Raw genomic sequence first — 21,709 nt, forward strand, 5'->3', positions numbered from 1 at the left:
AAAGTAGAAAATGCAGTGGGGATAAAATACCCCCAAAAGAAAGCTTTATTTATGTGAAAATAAAATGATAAAAAATTTCATGTGGATACAGCGTTGCATGACCGCACAATTGTCACTGAAAATGAGAGAGCGCTGAAAGCTGAAAATCAGCCTGAGCAGGAAGGGGGTGAAAGTGCTCGGTATCAAATTGGTTAAAGACCTTGTCCCCTCTGGCAAGGAAACCCCCCCCCCCCCCCCCAATGCTGACGACATGTTAAATGGTACGTCTAAAGAAGGAGAATGACTCACTGGTTTGCATGCAGATCACCCTAGATAACACCCACATGTGATGCTGACCCTCCATGTTTGAAAGACCTGAAATTCAGTGAATGACTTATGGTGGGTCAGGGACACTCAGGCTGGAGAGAAGAGACCTAGGTGACACTGGACCTCCTCCAGCCAAGAAATCAGGTGGGGCTCTATCTGACTCTTTGTAGCTTCTAATGTACATTGTGAGATGCTCATAGCATGTGGTGAAATACAAGACCCTATACAACTGTGCAAGACTAAAGAAAAGGTTGGAAAACAGCAGATTGGATGCTCTGAGATCCTTCAATTCTAGAAGAACAACAAGTCTCAGCATATCCTGCAGCATTTTATTATACAGTAGTATATTCTATATGGCTGTAGTATGATGGAGGACCAACAAAGGTACAGAAGATAAAGATATAAGGTGTCCTCTGGTGTCCTTCAGTCCATATCAGAAGGTCATCTTCTTCTCACAGATGTACTTTATTATTTCAGAACAGTGACCATCATTCCATCCACGTCCATCCCTTATCACAGCACAGTCTTCCCCTCCTCCGAAACCATGACCCTGCCAATCATCGGGCTGACCCTCAATCCAGAACCTGAAGGACAGAAGTGACAATAAGGTTTTAGATCAATACAGGAACTGAGCAGAACTGGGACCTCAGAAATGCTATAAAATGAGATTTAAAAGGCGTGAGCCCAACAACTGTGATTGGCTGCATGAGAATTGACCACACACTACAATTCAATGGTACAATCTACTAAGGTTAGATCAGTGGTGGCTAGCCTAGCTATGTGATGTTCTCTTCCTCCCACCTCTTTCCCTGATTGAATATGTGAAGAGTTTTCTCCTCCAGGTCCTTCATGTGAGAAGTTCTTCCCCTTCACTCCTTTACCTATTGATCTATGTGAGGAGTTCTTTCCCTCATCTCTTTCCTACATTGGCTATGTGAGGAGTGGGGATGAGCCAATGGTTTGGCTTAAACCTAGGCTGTTAGGGTGTTTGGAAGAATGGCCAAACGTTTGGTCCCCTCTGCCCTGGGAGCTGAGCATCATCTATGGAAGTGGTATTTCTACAGCTTCTATATATAACAGCTTCCTGCTGTCAGTGGTTCCTAAAGAAGCGGCAAGTGCTGGTGCCCGCTGCGTCCCTAGCAACCATCTCTGGCATATTACTCACATGGGTAACAGCAACTGTCACTGGCCATATTTTGTCAATGATTCACTGCTTTGCCCTCCCCTTCACTTATATAGATGATGACAGCTCAGAGAACTGTCATTAAGCAAGCAGTACCATTGTGATTAGTCATGTACATGAGGTCAACCCAGTTTTAAATTCTGACTAGCCGGCAGGCGTAGGGCATCCTGATTGATGATGGATTTACAAGGAAGGGCTCTTTTTTGGGCGTCTTTATTTATGAGTTCAACAGTTAATATGCACCACCTACTCATTGAGGGGAGGTTATATATGTAGGCCCCCATATTTTTAACAGGCTTACAAATTCTGATGAGCTCCCCACACAGACCCCCACAACCATTGGCAATGGTCCTGGGGAACAGACCCTTATCTTCATCAACATGAGGATTAGGTGCTTTGCCAGACGGTCCTCCCTGGCATGGCATCCCTCCAAGTTAAGATCATGTGGTCTTGCATGGCTCAGAAAGGAGAGAAAAAACTGAACTGGGGGGCTTTCTGCCCATCGCTAATTAAGATAAAAAGCCTTCTGTGTGCAGCAGCCTCCTTCAGCCCCCCTAATACTTACCTGAGCCCCATCTCCAACCAGCGATTTTGTAGGAGTGTTTTGGCTGCCTGGGACTCTCCCTCCTCATTGCCTGAGACAGAAGTATGATGCTATTGGCTCCTGCTGCTGTCAATCAAAGTCAGTCAGCCAATGAGGAGAGAGAGGGGTGGGGATAAACAATGCCTCTGTGTCTGCTCCCTTGTGGGTGCACTCAACAAGAGGAAGGAGCCAGGAACGTTGATAGGGGACCCGTGAAGAGGAGGATCCCAAGCTGCTCTGTGCAAAACCATTAAACAGGGCAGGTAGGTATGACATGTTTGTTATTTTTAAAGAAAAATACTGAGACTTTAGTATCACTTTAAGGATATGAAAGCATTTCCAATAGGATCCACAGGTTTTATGATGCTCACCTTTCACTCACACACACAAAGAGGCAAGAGGGTGAAAATCAAGTACATCGATCAGGAGAAGAGGCGACACCCCGCTGGAACCTTTTATTACAGAGTCAGTCCCTCTACCCAGCCCCCCACTGGTATGTTCTGCTCAAAAGGGCTTGCTCATAAAGACTGACTCATAGATTATTAATAAACATGTACTGAGGCCCTGCCACTGGAAAAATGGTTGAAAAACGGCACAGGGTTCGCACATGTGCAGAGTGCGGGACTCCGGAGTATGGATTTTGAGCTGAGAAAACGATTTTTACAGCTTTCCCGGGATTTTGGTATTCCTGAACGTTTGGAGATGTCAAAGTGCCTTGGGAGAGAAGAAATCTCCAACCCAGTGTCCGGGTTTTGTTGAAGACCAGCAGGGTGTGTGTGAAGGACTGAGAACATTTCAGGGCTCCAGCCAGGAGGGAGGTGCGCTCCCATTTTGGAGACATGGCTTCACCTTAGGAGACAGGTGTGAGCCAGTATGTCTGGGTGCATTAAAGAGGAGCTGTGTGCCTTAATGAGGAGCTGTGTGCCTTAATGAGGAGATGTGTGCATTGATGGGCTTGAAGATATGTGCATTGAAGAGACGTTGGTCCGAGGGACACATTACTAAGAGCAGAAGTACTGCTGCAGAAAGAGCCAAGTGGCTTGATATTTCTTTGCCTGTTTATGCTGTGAGCTGGGAAAGTTTATGGACTTTACATTAATCTGTTTTCATAAAAGTGGGCTACCAGGCCCTAAAACTGTCATGGACTTCAATAAAAAAACACACCTACCCCTGAGTCTTATCACTCCATTTCATTATTGTTTTCTGGGTGGCAAAGTATTGTGCAGCACTGGGTGGAGTGAATTAAAGTCTTAACAATGTGCTCAAGGATCCATCGGTGTGCCACCTTTTCAGATCATTTTGCCAGATCTTAGAGATATTTGAGAAGAATATCGATAATTGAGGTTTCTATGTCTTACTTTGGAGTTATGTCATAAGACGTTCCATCCACCCATCTCCAGGTTCCATCCGCATCTGTTAGACCAATCCAAAAGGTTTGTTTGTTTGTAATCCCAAGCAGAAAATTCTTAAGAAAGACAAAATATAGAAGTTGTTAGAAGGTGGATTAGTACACACACAATGGCTGATTAGGTCACATGACAGTTGGGCTACCTTTATATTTTAGGGTTTAGGTAGGAAACTGGGGAACCAGGAGGAAATCCACTAAAATGATGAGAACACGTCACACCCCAACACAAATGTAATCTTCCCCCGGAGGCAACGTCATGGTGGGAGTGGGAGAATTATCGTTTTATCTTTGGAGTTAATCCCTTTTTAATGCCAATATTCTGTTTGCTTTGTTAGCAGAAGCTTGGTATTGCATGCCATTGCTGAGCTTATCATCTACTAGGACCCATAGGTCCTTTTCCATCCTAGATTCCCCTAAAGGTTCTCCCCCCAATGAGTAGATTGCATTCATATTGTGGTGTTGAGTGTTTTTTATATATCTCAGCAGGTCATCATCAAGCGTGAACCCCCGAGGAAGCAATTTATTTATTTTTTTCCAAAATCTTTTATTGAGGCTTACAAAACAAAAACGGTTACAGTGATGTCACGTAACATAGCACAGTGATGTTGTAAAAAGTTTACCAAGTATAACCAACTAATAAACATAACAGAAGAATTGACACGCATTGGGTATGTGTCTATCAAGAATAGGGTTGCCGACCAGGTCGACTACTAAGCTCTGGGCGAGGGGTAGATTACCGAGAGGTGGGGAAACCACCAATTGCCCTCAAGGACCCATCAGAGTCCTAATAACCATCCGCTAGGAGCTAATCGTCAGAGGGAACGATCTCGGGGGCTGGTTTCTAAGGATATCTAGAATTATTAGTTAACAGAAGTCTATTGTTAGTTGGTCGGTCTCCATATATACTGTCAATAGTATGGTCTTAATATCTGCGGGAATCAGGAGGTGTAGAGTTTGTTGCGAAACAGTGTATGTGTTCCTGTTCAAATGGGAATTTTGGATATCTGATTCTTAAGGTGGGGGGACTCCGGTTAACAGTTGGCTACATTCTGCCGCGGCTCTGAAGTGATGCCAGCAAGCCCAAGTCACTCAGTATTTAGATGGGGCGTCTTTTGCTTGGTATATAACATTTTCCATTTCAGCCATGTTGGAAGATCTCTTAATCCAATCAGAAACTGAAGGAGGTGTAGTGGATTTCCATAGAGGAGGAATGCACATCTTTGCGGCATTTAACAGATGTTGTGCTAGAGAGCGGTAGTATGCTTTCATGGGGAGCGCAGAATGGTGTAGAAGCATTTGCGCTGGGGAGAAGTCGATGGGAATCGTGGTAATTAGGCATATAAGGCGGTGAATCTCTCTCTAAAACGGTTGGAGTCGTAGACAGGACCACCATATATGTAGAAATGAGCCCGTGCTTTTTGAGCATCTCCAACATGAAGGAGTTATGTTTGAATCAAGTTTGTGGAGTTTGGCGGGTGTGAGGTACCATTTGGAGAATATTTTAAAATTATTTTCCTGTACTGAGACATTAGTGGAGCCTTTGTGAATGTGTGTATAAATATTCGTCCAGTCAGTGTCCGTCAAAGACAAGGATAGGTCAGTTTCCCAGCTATGAATGGCCAAGTTGGCTTTTGGGCTGTGTGTTGAGAAGAACATTGCATATATACTGGAGATGACATGGCGTTGTGGTTCCGTTTGGTTGCATAGCGTTTCAAATGGCGTGAGCTTCCGTGCAAAGTCTGGTTTTGTTTGTCGACACGTCAGGAAGTGTCTGATTTGAAAATAAACCCACAGCGGGAAGGGGCGCCCTGAGGGTTGTGTGGGGAGTTCTGATATAGATCGGAGTCGGGCATTGGAAAAGAAGTGCAGGGCCCTGATGTCAGGTGAAGGCCACATTCCAGTGAGAAATGCAGGATTATGTTTTATCGGTGTCATCGGGCTGCAGTGGGAGGAAATGTGATGGGTGTGGCAGGCTAAGTGAAAAGCTTGTAACATGCTTGCAATTAAGGGGTTTTGTTTGCATGTTTGAGGGATATGTTCAGGCTCCAGCCACGGTAGGAGTTTAATCGGAAGACGAGGAAAAAGCGTTCTCTATCTGTGTCCAAGTCTTAGTATTCGAATGAACATTCCAGTCTACAATTCTGGCTAAGTGACTGGCCCAATAATATTTCTTGACGTCTGGTAGGCTAATGCCTCCTTTTGTTTTCGGTAGGGTCGGTCTGGCAAAGCTTAACCTGGCTCGCTGTCCATTCCATATAAAGTTGGCACAGGTAGTCTGGTATGATTGGAAAAAGGCCGGGGGGAGCTTTATTGGGACCGTTTGTAAGAGGTATAACAGACGGGGTAGAACATTTATTTTAATAATCGAGGCTCTACCGAACCAAGAGAATAGTCCTGTAGACCAGGCCTTGAGGTCTTTCTGGATAGTCTGGAGAAGAGGGCCATAATTAATTAAAAGAGTACAAGTTTCCTAGTCTAGAGTGTAGTTTAATGCCTAGGTATGTAATGGCCGTATTAGTCCAGCGAAAGGGAAAATTTTGTTGGCACGAGTCTATCGTTTCAGTATTCAGGGATATATTCAAGGCCTCCGATTTTGAAAAGTTGATTTGTAGATTGGAGTTAGTCTTGAAAGCGTCAAGGTCTTTAAGGAGATTGGGAATCGTAACAAGTGGATCAGTAAGGAAAAGTAGTATGTTGTCTGCGAAGGCGGCTATTTTGTGGGTCGTGTTTCCAATCTTTACCCCTTTGATGTCCTGATTTGAGTTCAGCCAGCGAAGGAGGGGTTCTGGAGTGAGGATAAAAATTAAGGGTCAGAGCAGGCAACCCTGACGAGTCCCGTTGGATATGGAGAAGGCGCCCGACAGTTGGCCGTTAATCCTGACTTGGGCCGTTGGGGAGGCGTATAAAGCCATGACAAAAGATATCAGCTGTTCCGGTAAGCCTAATTTCCGGAGGACTTCTGCCATGTAGTCCCAGGCCACTCTGTAGAATGCCTTCTCCACATCCAATGAGAGGAAGAATCCCTTTTGTGTTGAGGAGGTTAGCCAATGGTGTATGGAGAGTGCTTTGATCGTATTATCTCTCCCCTCCCTCCCCGGCACAAATCCCACTTGATTGAGAGACACAAGCTGGGGCAGGAGGGGGAAAAGAGGATTACCTAGTATCTTGGCATAAATCTTTAAATTTACGTTAAGCAATGAAATGGGTCTGTAGTTTGTCACCTGTGTTTCGTCTTTGTGGGGTTTCGGGATTACCATTATGTGGGCTCTCAGTAGGTCTTGGGGTGGTTTACCAGGCGTTAAAGAGTTAAATGCTGCAAGAAAATATTGTTTTAGGGTTTTTATATACGATTTATAATAGCAAGCGCTAAGACCAGGGCCGGGGCTTTTTCGAGGTTTTAGTTGCTTGAGGGCCATCTTAAGTGCGGGCGCCGAGAGAGGCGCTTCTAGGGAAAGTGCTGTCTCCGGTGAGATGGAGGTTGGGGCATAAATTTGTAGGAAATTTGCAATGAGTTGTCTTCTATGTGCCTGTTCCTCCTGTGGCGACGCATCTTGTATGTTATAGAGTTTGGAGTAGTATTGAACAAATTGTTCAGCAATCATGTGGTTGGATAGTACTTTATTGCCCATGGAGTCCGTAATGGAATGAATGGTTCTGATGGCCTGTTGCTTTCTGAGTGCTCTAGCCAGTAGTTTGCCTGACTTATTGCCATATTCATAAAAGAATTTACGCGATAGCATATAATTCCGTTTGATTTGGTAGTTTAAAATCTGTAGAAGATCTTGCCTTGCTTGGTTTAATTCAGAAAGGGTGTCTCTGACTATAGAAAGTTTATGGGCTTTTTCCAGAGCTTTAATGCAGTTGGTGAGCTGCACTATGTGGTTATTTCTTTCTTTCTTTTTGCTGCTGCTACCATGAATTCCCCACAAATTGTACATTTATGGGCTTCCCATACTAACATGGAGTCGATGTCTGGAGAGTGGTTCTCTTTAAAGTAATTGGTCAGGCTTTCCTGAATGGAAGCTGCAATCGCTGGGTCTGACAGCAAGGAGGGATCTAATCGCCAAATTGGGGGCGTGTGGGGATTGTCGGCTATCTGTAGGGTCATGGATATGGGGTGATGATCAGAGATGTACATAGCCTCTATGGAGGCTTCAAAGAGGCGCGATAGATCTCTTTGTGGTAAGAATAGATAGTCCAATCTGGAATACCGATTATGAGGGATAGAAAAAAACGAGTAATCCCTCCCCTGTGGGTTCAGTGTGCGCCAGGAATCATGAAGACATAGTTCTTGTAGGTGTGATTTAATGGTGCGTAGAGCTTTGTACGGAAGAGATGAGGAACCAGTAGAGGAGTCTTGGATTGGATTAAGGTGGACATTAAAGCCCCCCTCCAAAATGAGAATGACCTCTTGGAAGGAGGAGAGTTTTGTCAGGGTCGCTTTGAAGAAAGTAGTCTGCCCTGAATTGGGGGCGTATATGTTAGCCAGGGTGATACGTTTGCCCCGCATTCTGCCCTCAACAAAGATAAACCTCGCATCTGGGTCTAGGAAGGTATCGTCAATTTGGAGCGGGCAGTGCTTGGCTATAAGGATTGAAACTCCTTTAGATTTTGTCTCAGTGTTGGTGGCATGGATGACCGACGGGAATCTGTAGTTGGAGAGTTTGGGGATAGAGTTAGACTTGAAATGAATCTCCTGAAGGAAAACTAAGTCTGCTCTGCTTTTGTGTGTGTATAGTAACACTTGGGACTGCTTTTCGGGTATATTGAGTCCTTGTACGTTTAAGGAGACTATCTTAAGGGTGTCCTGTTTGTTAAACTGGGTTTTGAAAGCCATGATATGTGCAAGGGGATGCCTTATTGAAGGCCTCGTGTTGGAGTAGGCGTCTAGGGGAAGAGCACTGTTTGTGATCAGGACGGATGGTCCTAAAACGTGGTGTACTTACCTGGAAGAGAAGGGGGCTACGGAGTCAGGTGCTAAAGCTAGAAAACCGGAGTCCCGCCGTTAAACGCTTGGCAATTGCCGAGTGAGATGTGAAAGTTTTGTGTAAGGGAGGAAAGTGGTCTCGAGAGAAGAAATGGATGGCATGTCTGGAGAAATTTCCAAATGTCCCCTGACGGGGTGGGTCCTATACTAGTGAGTCTTTGGAAAATGTCCGTGTTAGCCGGAGGCCACTGGTTAAGCATGAGTGTGCGTCCGAAATGATAATACGGAGAAGGGCAAGACCTGCTCGCACTTCCAAATCAGATCGAAGGGAGGTTCCCAATGACCAGTGTCCGGAGATAGTTGGTGGGTTGTCTGGATAGAGAAACACAAATATCTATACAGTCTGGCACCCCCGTGTGGGGGGATGGCCCAGGTCAACCGAAGGAAGGGAGAGAGATGTACATCTCGCAACCCGCTGATTGAGGATTTAGGAAGGGGTCCAGGTATCCCGTGAACCCTGCTTATAGAGAGGCATAGTATAGGTATGTAAGCTATAGTTAAATTCCAGTTCCTGCCCGGGGACAGAGCTGGTTGGCTTAATGACCCGGCAACAAATTAACTCTGGGTCAAGAACCTAAGATAATGGGTGTATGCAGGTTAAGAAAACAGACACAAACAAACAAAGAAAGAACTGATAAAATAACAACTGTCAAATGTTCACCTGTGTGAAAGCGAAACGGAAAAGTCTCAGCTTCCCTCCCTCCCAATATGATCCTTAAAGTGGGATGCCCCTAAAAAAAAACATTAAAAGTCAGCAGCTACAAATACTGCAGCTGTTGACTTTTAATAATCGGACACTTACCTGTCCCAGGGTCCAGCGATGCGGGGGAAGGAAGCCCCCCCTCGTTCTCCGCTCTGCTCGCAGCGCCGTCATTTGTACTGTGGGCACCTGGCTGTGGCTTCACCGCCGGGCACCCACTGCACATGTGCGAGCGGCGCAGGGCGCAGTGAAACACCGCACAGTCATCTGGGACACGTGACAGGTCCCAGATGACTGTGTGGTGTGAGGGGAAGTGATGTCACCAGCCCAGTCAAGGAAGAAGGCAGACTACGAGGGACCCCCCAGCAACAGGTATTTAGAGGTGAGTAAAAAAAAAAAATTTCCAATAATTTTTTTTTAGTTTTTTAAGATTTTTAAACACTTTTTTATTTTTTGGTGGCAACACCACTTTAATCGCCTCAGCTATATACAGGAGAATAGCTTGAGGATACAAGGGGCATACAGATTAGTGATGGACGAACTTTCCGACGGGACGTTTCGCGAACGCGGAACGCGAACGAGGCTGACCGTTCGCGAAACCGAACGTTCGCCGCGGGCCCCATTGACTTCAATGGAAGGCGAACTTCGCCAACCTTTAGGTCAAATTTGCAGCCACGAGGTAATTATTAGCAGGGCAAACATAGTCCCACCACATGGCCAATGACATAACACATGTATGAGGTGAATTTGGGATCGATAACTGCAAGCATTCTTTTTTTATATGGGAAATTGTTCTGACAATTCAGGACTGTGGAGCGCATGAAGGCAATGGAGGAGAGGGAAGGTCAGGGACCACAGTAGGCAAAGAAGAGGGTGCAGGAGATGATCACCAGCAGCGTGACATACAGCAATGACACATGCACCGTGATAGAGGCATCTGACAACAGCACCGTGATAGAGGGCACTGACATCAGCAGCGTGACATAAAGCATTAACACCAGCACCGTGACATACAGCATTGACAGCAACACTGTGATAGAGAGTACTGACATCAGAAGCGTGACATTAAGCACTGACATCAGCACCGTGATATACAGCACTGACAGCAGCACCGTGATAGAGGGCACTGACATCAGAAGCGTGACATACAGCACTGACATCAGCACCGTGATATACAGCACTGACAGCAGCACCGTGATAGAGAGCACTGACATCAGCAGCGTGACATACAGCACTGACATCAGCACCGTGATATACAGCACTGACAGCAGCACCGTGATAGAGAGCACTGACATCAGAAGCGTGACATACAGCACTGACATCAGCACAGTGATATACAGCACTGACAGCAGCACCGTGATAGAGAGTACTGACATCAGAAGCGTGACATAAAGCATTAACACCAGCACCGTGACATACAGCATTGACAGCAACACCGTGATAGAGAGTACTGACATCAGAAGCGTGACATTAAGCACTGACATCAGCACCGTGATATACAGCACTGACAGCAGCACCTTGACATTAAGCACTCACACCAGCACCGTGATATACAGCACTGACAGCAGCACTGTAAGCAGCCCCAGGAGTAAGTCAGCACAGCACAGGGATGGTGTGATCCCCTCAAAATAAGCAGGCCCAGGAGAAACTCAGCACAGCACAGGGATGGTGTGATCCCCTCATAATAAGCAGGCCCAGGAGAAACTCAGCACAGCACAGGGATGGTGTGATCCCCTCATAATAAGAACCCCCAGGAGGAAGTCAGCACAGCACAGGGATGGTGTGATCCCCTCATAATAAGCAGGCACAGGAGAAACTCAGCACAGCACAGGGATGGTGTGATCCCCTCATAATAAGAACCCCCAGGAGGAAGTCAGCACAGCACAGGGATGGTGTGATCCCCTCATAGTAAGCAGGCCCAGGAGAAACTCAGCACAGCACAGGGATGGTGTGATCCCCTCATAATAAGAACCCCCAGGAGGAAGTCAGCACAGCACAGGGATGGTGTGATCCCCTCATAATAAGAACCCCCAGGAGGAAGTCAGCACAGCACAGGGATATCATAAGCAGCCCCAGTAGAAATATGACACCGCTCAACCTCTTCAAAGAGGAGGTTAGGGGCATATAGTACGGTGTGCTTTTTTGGGACAAGGAAGTGAGCCAAATGAAGAAAGAAGGTCTGTGTGCTTGATTAAAAAAATAGTTTATAGACATATACATGGTCTACTGGTCACATGTGTTGAATTCCTCCGAGATCCATGCCTCATTCATTTTTATAAATGTGAGGTAGTTAACACTGTCATGAGCTAGGCGAGTACGCTTATCGGTCACGATCCCCCCTGCTGCGCTGAACGTCCTTTCGGACAGGACACTGGATGAGGGGCAAGCCAACAGTTCCATTGCAAATTGGGCAAGCTCTGGCCAGAGGTCAAGCCTGCCCACCCAGTAGTCCAGGGGTTCATCACTCCTCAGAGCGTCCACATCGGCCGTTAACCCAATGTAGTCGGACACCTGACGGTTTAGGCGTTCCCTGATGCTGGATCCGGATGACACCTGTCGATGGGTCAGCTGAAAGAATGACCTCATATCCGAAGTCACCAACACATCTTCAAACCGGCCTCTTCTTGCAGGCGCTGTTGGATTGGTACCCGCAAATCCTTCTCTGGGAGTGGGAATTGCTCCTCTGCCAGCGCACGCAAAAGCAGAATGCAGCATTTCTCGAAGCAAGGCCTGGAAGTGCTGCATTCTGACAGCCCTCTGCGACGGCGGTAACATTTCCGCCATTTTGTGTTTGTACCAGGGGTCTAAGTACGTTGCCACCCAGTACTGGTCCTTGACCCTTATGCTTTTTATACAGGGGTCCCTATTAAAACACTGGAGCATGAAGGCCCCCATTTGCACTAAAGTGGAAGCGGTGTGGTGGCCTGGCTCCTGCTCATCATCCAGGATAATGTCGTCCTCTTCATTCTCCTCTCCCTATCCACGCACAACAGGGATCCCAGAAAGGTTTAAAGCACACTCTTCTTGCTCCTCCTCATCCGCCCCGGCACCATCCTCCTCTGACTCCTCTTCAGACTCCTGTTGTTGACTTGTCTCAGATAGAGTAGCCCCCCCTGGGAATTCATCCAGCATTGTGACTTCCTCATCTTCCCGCTCCTGCTCCTCCACAGCCTGATCAATGACACGACGCAATGCACGCTCCATAAAGAAGGCATAAGGTACCATGTCACTGATGGCGCCATGGCTGCGACTGACCAGTTTGGTGATCTCCTCAAATGGCCGCAGAAGTCTGCATGCGTCGCGCATGAGCAGCCACTGGCGCGGTGAAAAAAAACCCAGCTCCCCAGAACCCTTTCTTTTGCAGAGTTCATACAGGTAGACGTTAACTGCACGTTTCTGCTGGAGCAGCCTATCAAGCATATAGAAGGTTGAGTTCCATCGCGTCGGGCAATCGCAAATAAGACGTCTGACCGGCAGATGGTGTCGCCGCTGAATGTCAGCAAGGCGAGCCATGGCCGTGTAAGATCTTCTGAAATGGGCTGAGATTTTCCTTGCCTGCCGCAAGATGTCCTGGACCCCAGGGTATTTGACAAGGAATCGCTGCACGACCAAGTTTAAGACGTGTGCCATGCATGGCACGTGCGTGATTTTGCCCTGTTTCAATGCGCTAAGCAGATTGGCACCGTTGTCACACACTACTTTACCAACTGTCAAATTGAGCGGTGTTAGCCACTGATCTGCCTGTGAACGCAAAGCTGAAAGGAGTGCCGGGCCAGTGTGGCTCTTGGCTTCCAGGCACAACAGACGCAGCACGGCATGGCAACATCTCACCTGGCATGTGGAATAGGTTCTGGGGAGCTTGGTCGGTGCAGCGGAAGAGACGCTAGCAGCGGAAAAGGAGGAGGCAGCTGAGGAGGAGAGGGAGGAGGATGGAGTAGGAGGAGGAGGAGAAGAAGAGTCAGGCCTGCATGCAATCCGTGGCGGTAAAACCAAATCTATACGGGTGCCACGGGTTACATGCTTGACGGCCGTCAGAAGGTTCACCTAGTGGACAGTAAAACTGATATACCTTCCTTGCCCGTGTTTGCTAGACCACGTGTCTGTGGTCAGATGTATCTTGGCACTGACACTGTGTGCCAGAGATACATTCACTTGCCGCTGAACATGGCCATATAGCTCTGGGATGCCCTTCTCTGAGAAATACTTCCTTCCTGGGACCTTCCATTGTGGTGTTCCAATGGCCACAAATTTGCAAAAGGCCTCCGAGTCCACCAGTTTATATGGCAGTAGTTGGCGGGCTATCAGTTCTGACAAGCCAGCCGTCAACCGTTGGGCAAGAGGGTTATCCAGCGTCATCATTTTTTTACGCTCGAACATTAGGCCCATGGAAGCCTGCCTTTTTGCAGAAAAACGTGAGCTTGGCGTGATGGAAGGTGGAGTGGAGGACAATTGTGAGGAGAGAGGAGAAGTAGAAGACGAGGCTGGACGGTGAGAGCCTGCAGTGTGGCTTTGTGTGTTCCGAGGCTCCCACTGGGCTCGGTGATGGCTGCTCATGTGCCTTCTTAAGGCGGTCGTCCCTAGGTGAGTGTTGGGCTTACCGCGACTAATGCGTTGACTGCAAAGATTGCAGATGGCAACGCTATTGTCAGCAGCGGACACGTTAAAAAAAGCCCACACTGCGGAGCCATGTGCCGGTGTCCTGGGAGCGCCAGATGTGACCGTACATGGTCGATGACTCGCTCCTGATACATTTGCAGTCTGCTTTGTCCCTCCTGTGCAATGTAAGTTATTCCTGCTTCTCCTCCCTATCTGCTGGTCCATATCTCCCTCTGAACTCCCCTCCTCTTCCTCTCTTGTGGGCACCCTCGTGACATCACTAGACACGTCATCATCAACGTCCCCTTCCCCACAGCTATAAGTAGAGATCTCGGAGTAGGCAGCAACACCGGGGACCAACCTCCTCCTTGGGCTGATCTGGGTACTGTCGTCAGACTGCTGAGTAGCGGTTGTTGCTACCTCCTCTTCCTGATCCAATACCAAGAGTGGCTGCGCATCAGAAATGTCCTCTTGATATGGATCGGAAAATAATTCCTGTGACTCAAGCGGAAGGTATGTGGTGGTGGTGTTGTTGGTGGTAGTGTCTTTGGGGGTGCACATAGCAGAGAGTGAAGAAGAGGGTGCAGATCGAGAGGATGAGGAGGGTGCAGAAGAGTAAGGCGGAGTGAGCCACTCAACCAAGTCTGGTGCATCCTTTAAAGTAATTGAACGCACCTTCTGCAACTTCCCACTTTGGCTCAAGGCTGTTGCTCCTGCCCTACCCCTACCACCCCTGCGGAAGGGCCTGCCTCTTCCTCTGCCTGTAATTTTTTTAATCACCCTGTGACAAAACTCTTAGTCCCTATACCGCTGAAGGACTGCTGCAGTATAGGGCAACGGTCAGCAGTGGTGCACCTCAACCCTATCTATTGTGGACCGATAGCGGTCCTTACAGAACAGCAGACTGTACCGCACTCAACCCTATGTACTGTAGCACCCTAGACCAAGTTACCAGTCCTTATAGGAACTTTTGTGGACCAAGCAGGTTGTGTGTTAGTGATTAGCAGACTGTACTTCAGTCCCTATACCAATGAAGGACTGCTGCCGTATAGCGCAGCGGTCAGCAGTGGTGCACCTCAACCCTATCTATTGTGGACCGATAGCGGTCCTTACAAAACAGCAGACTGTACCGCACTCAACCCTATGTACTGTAGCACCCTAGACCAAGTTACCAGTCCTTATAAGAACTTTTGTGGACCAAGCAGGTTGTGTGTTAGTGATTAGCAGACTGTACGTCAGTCCCTATACCAATGAAGGACTGCTGCAGTATAGGGCAGCAGTCAGCAGTAGTGCACCTCAACCCTATCTATTGTGGACCGATAGCGGTCCTTACAGAACAGCAGACTGTACCGCACTCAACCCTATGTACTGTAGCACCCTAGACCAATTTACCAGTCCTTATAGGAACTTTTGTGGACCAAGCAGGTTGTGTGTTAGTGATTAGCAGACTGTACTTCAGTCCCTATACCAATGAAGGACTGCTGCAGTATAGGGCAGCGGTCAGCAGTGGTGCACCTCAACCCTATCTATTGTGGACCGATAGCGGTCCTTACAGAACAGCAGACTGTACCGCACTCAACCCTATGTACTGTAGCACCCTAGACCAAGTTACCAGTCCTTATAGGAACTTTTGTGGACCAAGCAGGTTGTGTGTTAGTGATTAGCAGACTGTACTTCAGTCCCTATACCAATGAAGGACTGCTTCAGTATAGGGCAGCGGTCAGCAGTGGTGCACCTCAACCCTATCTATTGTGGACCGATAGCGGTCCTTACAGAACAGCAGACTGTACCGCACTCAACCCTATGTACTGTAGCACCCTAGACCAAGTTACCAGTCCTTATAAGAACTTTTGTGGACCAAGCAGGTTGTGTGTTAGTGATTAGCAGACTGTACGTCAGTCCCTATACCAATGAAGGACTGCTGCAGTATAGGGCAGCAGTCAGCAGTAGTGCACCTCAACCCTATCTATTGTGGACCGATAGCGGTCCTTACAGAACAGCAGTCTGTACCGCACTCAACCCTATGTACTGTAGCACCCTAGACCAAGTTACCAGTCCTTATAGGAACTTTTGTGGACCAAGCAGGTTGTGTGTTAGTGATTAGCAGACTGTACTTCAGTCCCTATACCAATGAAGGACTGCTACAGTATAGGGCAGCGGTCAGCAGTGGTGCACCTCAACCCTATCTATTGTGGACCGATAGCGGTCCTTACAGAACAGCAGACTGTACCGCACTCAACCCTATGTACTGTAGCACCCTAGACCAAGTTACCAGTCCTTATAAGAACTTTTGTGGACCAAGCAGGTTGTGTGTTAGTGATTAGCAGACTGTACGTCAGTCCCTATACCAATGAAGGACTGCTGCAGTATAGGGCAGCAGTCAGCAGTAGTGCACCTCAACCCTATCTATTGTGGACCGATAGCGGTCCTTACAGAACAGCAGACTGTACCGCACTCAACCCTATGTACTGTAGCACCCTAGACCAAGTTACCAGTCCTTATAGGAACTTTTGTGGACCAAGCAGGTTGTGTGTTAGTGATTAGCAGACTGTACTTCAGTCCCTATACCAATGAAGGACTGCTGCAGTATAGGGCAGCGGTCAGCAGTGGTGCACCTCAACCCTCTATATTGTGGACCGATAGCGGTCCTTACAGAACAGCAGACTGTACCGCACTCAACCCTATGTACTGTAGCACCCTACACAGACCAAGTTACCAGTTCTGATAAAGAGCTTTGTGGAACAAGTGAGTTGTGAATGATTAGCAGACTGCAGCAGAAGGGCAGCAGTCAAGTATAATATTCTTTCTATATTTGGAAGAAAGAATATTATACGTGTACAAGCCTATTACCATACCACTGATACCAGTCCTGAAAAGAACCTTTGTGGAACTAATAGTAACAGCAAGTCTTTAAACTGACCCTCACTGCCTGACACACTGCTTCCTTCCTGTCCCTATACAAAGTGGCAAAAAAGAGGAGCCTGGAACAATTAGTGGTTACTGGAATAGTTCTTTTGTGGACCTGATAGTAACAGCTAATGATGATGATGATGATGACGACTAAACTGACTCTCCCTGTAGCACACACCGTCCTTTCCCTTTCTCTAAACTGACAAAAGACACTCAGGCTGCTGCAAGAATCAGTAGCACAGCAAACCTATATACACCTAACACCTATACCAGTCCTGAAAAGAACTTTTGTGTACCAAATAGCTAGCGATTTATCTCTCCCTACTCCACACAGCAACCTTTCCCTATAGTGACAGAAGAAAGAATGTAAAATGGCCACCGGATCGGGTGTATTTATAGGTTAGGGGGAATGTCCAAGTGTCCATGTGCTGTCATGTCTCAATTGGCTGTCCTGTACCCCATGATAGACGTGTCATCATAGGTCAAAGTTCTTTTACACATTAAACACGTAAGTCCGCCGGGGCGAACGACGGAAAAAGGCGAGCGAACGAGCGGACCGCGTACGACCGAAATTCGCCGCGAAACGACCGCCGGGCGAACCGTTCGGCCATCACTATACAGGATCCCCATTGGTGTGTTAGCAGAAGGGTAGCAGATGTCAGGGGTTTTTTGCCTAGCCCTCATCCAGGTGGAATCCCAGAGGAGGGCATGTGGTCCATACCTCTTACCCAAGCAGGAGGTAAATCCCATCCCACCCTTATCCCTGGATCCCCCTCCCAAAGTTAAATAAATGGAACCAATGTTGATCAGTAGGAGGAGAATACTGTTGAAGTTACCCACCATCCAATTTGTAAATAGTAAGCGTTCTGGGGGCATAGGCTACACCTGCTGTCAAAAGTAGATTGATAAGCAAACACAGGGCAGTGGTTGAGAGATGGGGGAGGAGACCGGCCATGTATGATGAATGAGTGTAGGCCTGGGTCTTATACCCAGGTACATTACCGTTGCACTAGTCATAGAGCACCTCGGGTAGTCGGTTGTTTTAAACTGAATATAAGGTAGCTCCCGTAACCGAGATAGCTCGGGGCAGGCGGTACCCACATTGCAAATTTAGGTATTAGAAAGCCGTGGCCACTGTGTGTCTCCATTCCCCTAACTCCGCCGTAGACATGTGCAAAAGGAAAACATTTGTTTAGTTTAGTTTTGTTTTAATTCGTTAATTAATTAATTTTGTTTAGTTATATTTGTTAAATTCTTTAAATTCGTTTTCGTATTTCTTTTTGTTTTCTGCCGAATTCGAAAAATCAGTCTGTTCAAAAATATTTCAACAATTTCGAAAATATTTCTACCGAATTTGAAATGATTTCAACATGATTCAAAATTATTTCAACCGCATTCGAAACTATTTCAACCAGATTCGAAAATATTTTGCGACCCGACTTTAGGGCCATGTATCTCGGGGTCACCAAATTTGGTTATGGAGTAGTGCTATTTCTATTGTGTTTGCATACCAAATTTGGTGTTTCTAGCTATAAGTGACCCTGAGATATGTGGCCCCAAATTCGGGTCGCAAAATGTAATTCTCTGCTGCACAAAAGTGCTTGACATTTTGTGACCCGAATTTGGGGCCATGTATCTCGGGGTTACTTGGTGCTAGAAACCCGAAATTTCTATATGTTGTAGTGCTAGTTCTATTGTGTTTTCATACCAAATTTGGTCTTTCTAACTATAAGTGACCCCGAGATATGTGGCCCTAAATTTGGGTTGCAAAATGTCATTCTCTGCTGCAGAAAAGTACTTTCATATTGTCCATATCTGGGGTCGCTTGGTGGCAGGTGACGTGGCAAGTGGACAATCCACAACTTAGTCACATGGAACTCGTGGCCAGTCACATGGCACACGTGTTAAGTCACGTGGCACTTGTGGCCGGTCACGTGGCACTTGTGTCAGGTCAAGTGGCACTCATGGCAGGTGCCATGGCAAGTGGACAATACACAACTTGTGGCAGGTGACTTGGCAAGTGGACAATAAACAACTTGTGGCAGGTGACGTGGCAAGTGGACAAATACAATACACAACTTTTGGCAAGTGGACAATGACATACAGCATATGCACTTGCCTTGCGATCGACTCAATCCGTGACTTCTTCAATCAGGCATGCTGACAACTTCATTGATACCATAAATATAAATGAAATAAAATGTGTGTTTTTTTTTTTTGCACTGGTACACTGCAAGTATGAAAAGTTGATGTGACAGATGTATATAAGTAAGTATAAGTAACTAACCATCTTCCAAAATTTCTAATTCAAATCAAAAGAGTAGAACAGAATAGAAAAAAAAGAATTTAATAGAATAAAATAGAAAGAATATACAACCATCTTCTGAAATTCAAATTTGAATAGAATAAATTAGAATTTCGAATAGTATGAATTCAAATTTTTAAATGAATTAATTTTAAATTTGGATAGAAAAGATTATAATAAAATAGAAAATAGACTAGAAAAACGATAGAACAGAACAGAATAGAATATATTATATTTTATTCTGTTCTGTTCTATTGTTTTTCTAGTCTATTCTTTCATATTCTATTAAAATCTTTTCTATTAAAATCGAAATCCTTATATACTAAATTTGAATTTCGGAAGATGGTGGTTTTATAATATATATTTCTTTCCAACATTTGAATTTCGTATAGAATGAATTCGAATTTGAATAGAAAAGATTAGAATGGAAATAGAGAATAGACTAGCAAAACAATAGAACAGAATAGAATATAGATACTATCTATTTCATTTTTAATTTCTTTTGCAGATTACTATTTGTTTCCATACGATCTCCTGCAGACTATTAGCATCTATTTAAAATTTTTGCTGATCTCCTGCAGACTATTAATATCTATTTTGTTTTCAACTTCTCATACTTGCAGTGTACCAGTGCAAAAAAATACACACATCTTATTTCATTTATATTACTTTTCTGCAGAAGAGAATGACATTTTGCGACCCGACTTTGGGGCCACGTATCTCGGGGCCACTTATAGCTAGCAACCCCAAATTTGGAAATGTTGTAGTACTAGTTCTACTGTGTTTGCATACCTAGCTATAAGTGGCCCCAAGATACATGGCACCAAATTCTGGTCGCAAAATATCATTTTTCGAATTTGATTTGAATTTCGTTTGAATTCATTAGCATTGTAATTCGGTAATTCGGATGCATCCGAATGTCCGAATAATGAAAATTCGTCCGGATTTCGATTCGTAACGAAACGTAATGCACATGTCTACTCCGCCGCACTTGCCACTGAATAGTAAACAAAGAATAACATTCATATACTGTAGCGTGGGGAGACTAACCCCTTGATAAATCGCCACTAAATATGGTAGAAGTAATTCACCATGAGAATAATGAAACTTGCATCAATGCACCCTAGAGCTCATTAGCTCATGGCAGAGCGTCCAGTATGTAAATAATGTAAATTTCATGGCTGTGATGGTCAGGTCCGCACAAGCGGTCTTAGTAAAGATAGAGTGAGACCCACTTAGATGCCAAATCTGAATCCATGGTGTGGACAGCAGAGCCAGTGGTTGTGAGCAAAAACAAGTGGAGATGCAAGGAGTGCGATCAATGGAGAATCTGTTTCAATCCCATTAGGTAGGTAGGACCAGTGCAAGAGGGGTAGGAAGTGAGACCGAGTAGCAGAGAAAATAGCAGAGGGAGAGAGGAAATTGCGGCAAGTGTAGACAGAAAGAGTTAGAAAGATAAAGGAAGAAAGAAGGAGATCAGGGCGAATGTTCTTACGGCAGTTCATGCTCAGCGGTCCCGATGAGCTCTCCTGGAATCCGGAGCTTTTTACGGGCTGGTTCCCGAATCCATTCCGTGCTGGGCTTGATGAGGTCTGGGTTCTGAGGACGAGCGGCATCTCCTAAAGCGGGAATCCTGGTACTCCATAGGTTCCCGAGAAAGCTTGGGTATGTCTTGACGTGGGCGGGCGAAATTCCGCGTACCAGTCTGGGACATCGGTGAATGGAATGTCTAGCGTGTCACAGAAGTGCCTGAGATCTTCAGGCACCCACAGCAGCGCGGTTCTCCCTCCCGTCGAGGCTGACAGAGCAAAAGGGAACCTCCACCGGTAGGGAATAACTTTGGGGCGAAGTGTTTCCAGCAAGGGGCAGAGTTCCCTGCGCCTCTGCAGTGTTATGGTGGATAGATCCTGGAAGAGAGCGATGTTGGCGCCTTTATGTGTAATCGGCGCTGCTGCCATCCTTGCTCTGTGTAAAATCTCCTTTAGATTATAGCCGATTACACAGCACACTACGTCCCGGGGTGGGTCTGTGTCTTTCCCTTTTGGGCGTAGGGCTCTATGAATATGTTCTATACCGATCGGAGTGGTAGGCGGCCTCTCCAATATGGCGTTAAATAAGCCTGTGACTTCGGTATTAAGGTGGTCCGTGTCAGTGGATTCAGGGAGACCTCGCAGGTGAATGTTATGGCGTCTGCCCGGTTGTCCAGATCTTCTGTGTGGCGATTAAGTTCGCGGAGTTGCAGGGTGTGAGTATCAATAATCTGACAGGATCCCCTCAGGATCGAGGAGTGGGTTGAGGTAGTTTTCTCCACATCCTGAATATGGGTCGCCATGGCCTGGAGGTCTATCCTCAGGTCCGATATAGCGCCAGTCAGGGCAGCGGTAAGGGACTCCTTGATGTCCGCTGCTATGGACCTCAGGTCCTGAAGACTCGGCTGGTGGTGAGGGGTGAGAACAACATCATCCGTTCCCGGAGCACTCCTGTGGGATGTGCTGTTTGTGGTGACTGACCTCGTGTGGCGGCCATATTGGAGTTGTACCAGCGGAACATCTCCGGGATATTTTGAGAAATCCTGCCGGCTTCATCCCTTGGGGATCTGGACCGAGACGCCGACAAGCTGCGGGAAGAGGTTCCCATGATTTTCGGGTGGGTTGAGGGAAGAAAAGCCTCTGTTTGTTGCGGAATGGTATCCTCGTCAGCAGGAGCTATCAGACTAAGCTGCCATCTTCAG

The 21,709-nt window shown here is 46.5% G+C and overlaps 1 protein-coding gene across 1 annotated transcript in view; it reads right to left on the minus strand.

Annotated features, from left to right (window-relative positions):
- Positions 1-236: 236 nt before the first annotated feature.
- Positions 237-21,709, minus strand: part of LOC143961735 (asialoglycoprotein receptor 2-like) — a 51,605-nt gene continuing 30,132 nt past the window's right edge. Inside the window, exons 8-9 of the mRNA XM_077471076.1 lie at positions 3,431-3,537; positions 237-890 (exon numbers count right to left, since the gene is read on the minus strand). Of these exons, the coding sequence (XP_077327202.1) occupies positions 740-890; positions 3,431-3,537 (258 nt within the window). The 3' untranslated portion in view covers positions 237-739. The remainder of the gene's footprint in view (positions 891-3,430; positions 3,538-21,709) is intronic.

Source organism: Lithobates pipiens, unplaced genomic scaffold (genome assembly GCF_037356315.1).
Source record: "Lithobates pipiens isolate NorthernLeopardFrog02 unplaced genomic scaffold, aLitPip1_a1.2 Scaffold_8, whole genome shotgun sequence".
NCBI classification, from domain to species: domain Eukaryota; kingdom Metazoa; phylum Chordata; class Amphibia; order Anura; family Ranidae; genus Lithobates; species Lithobates pipiens.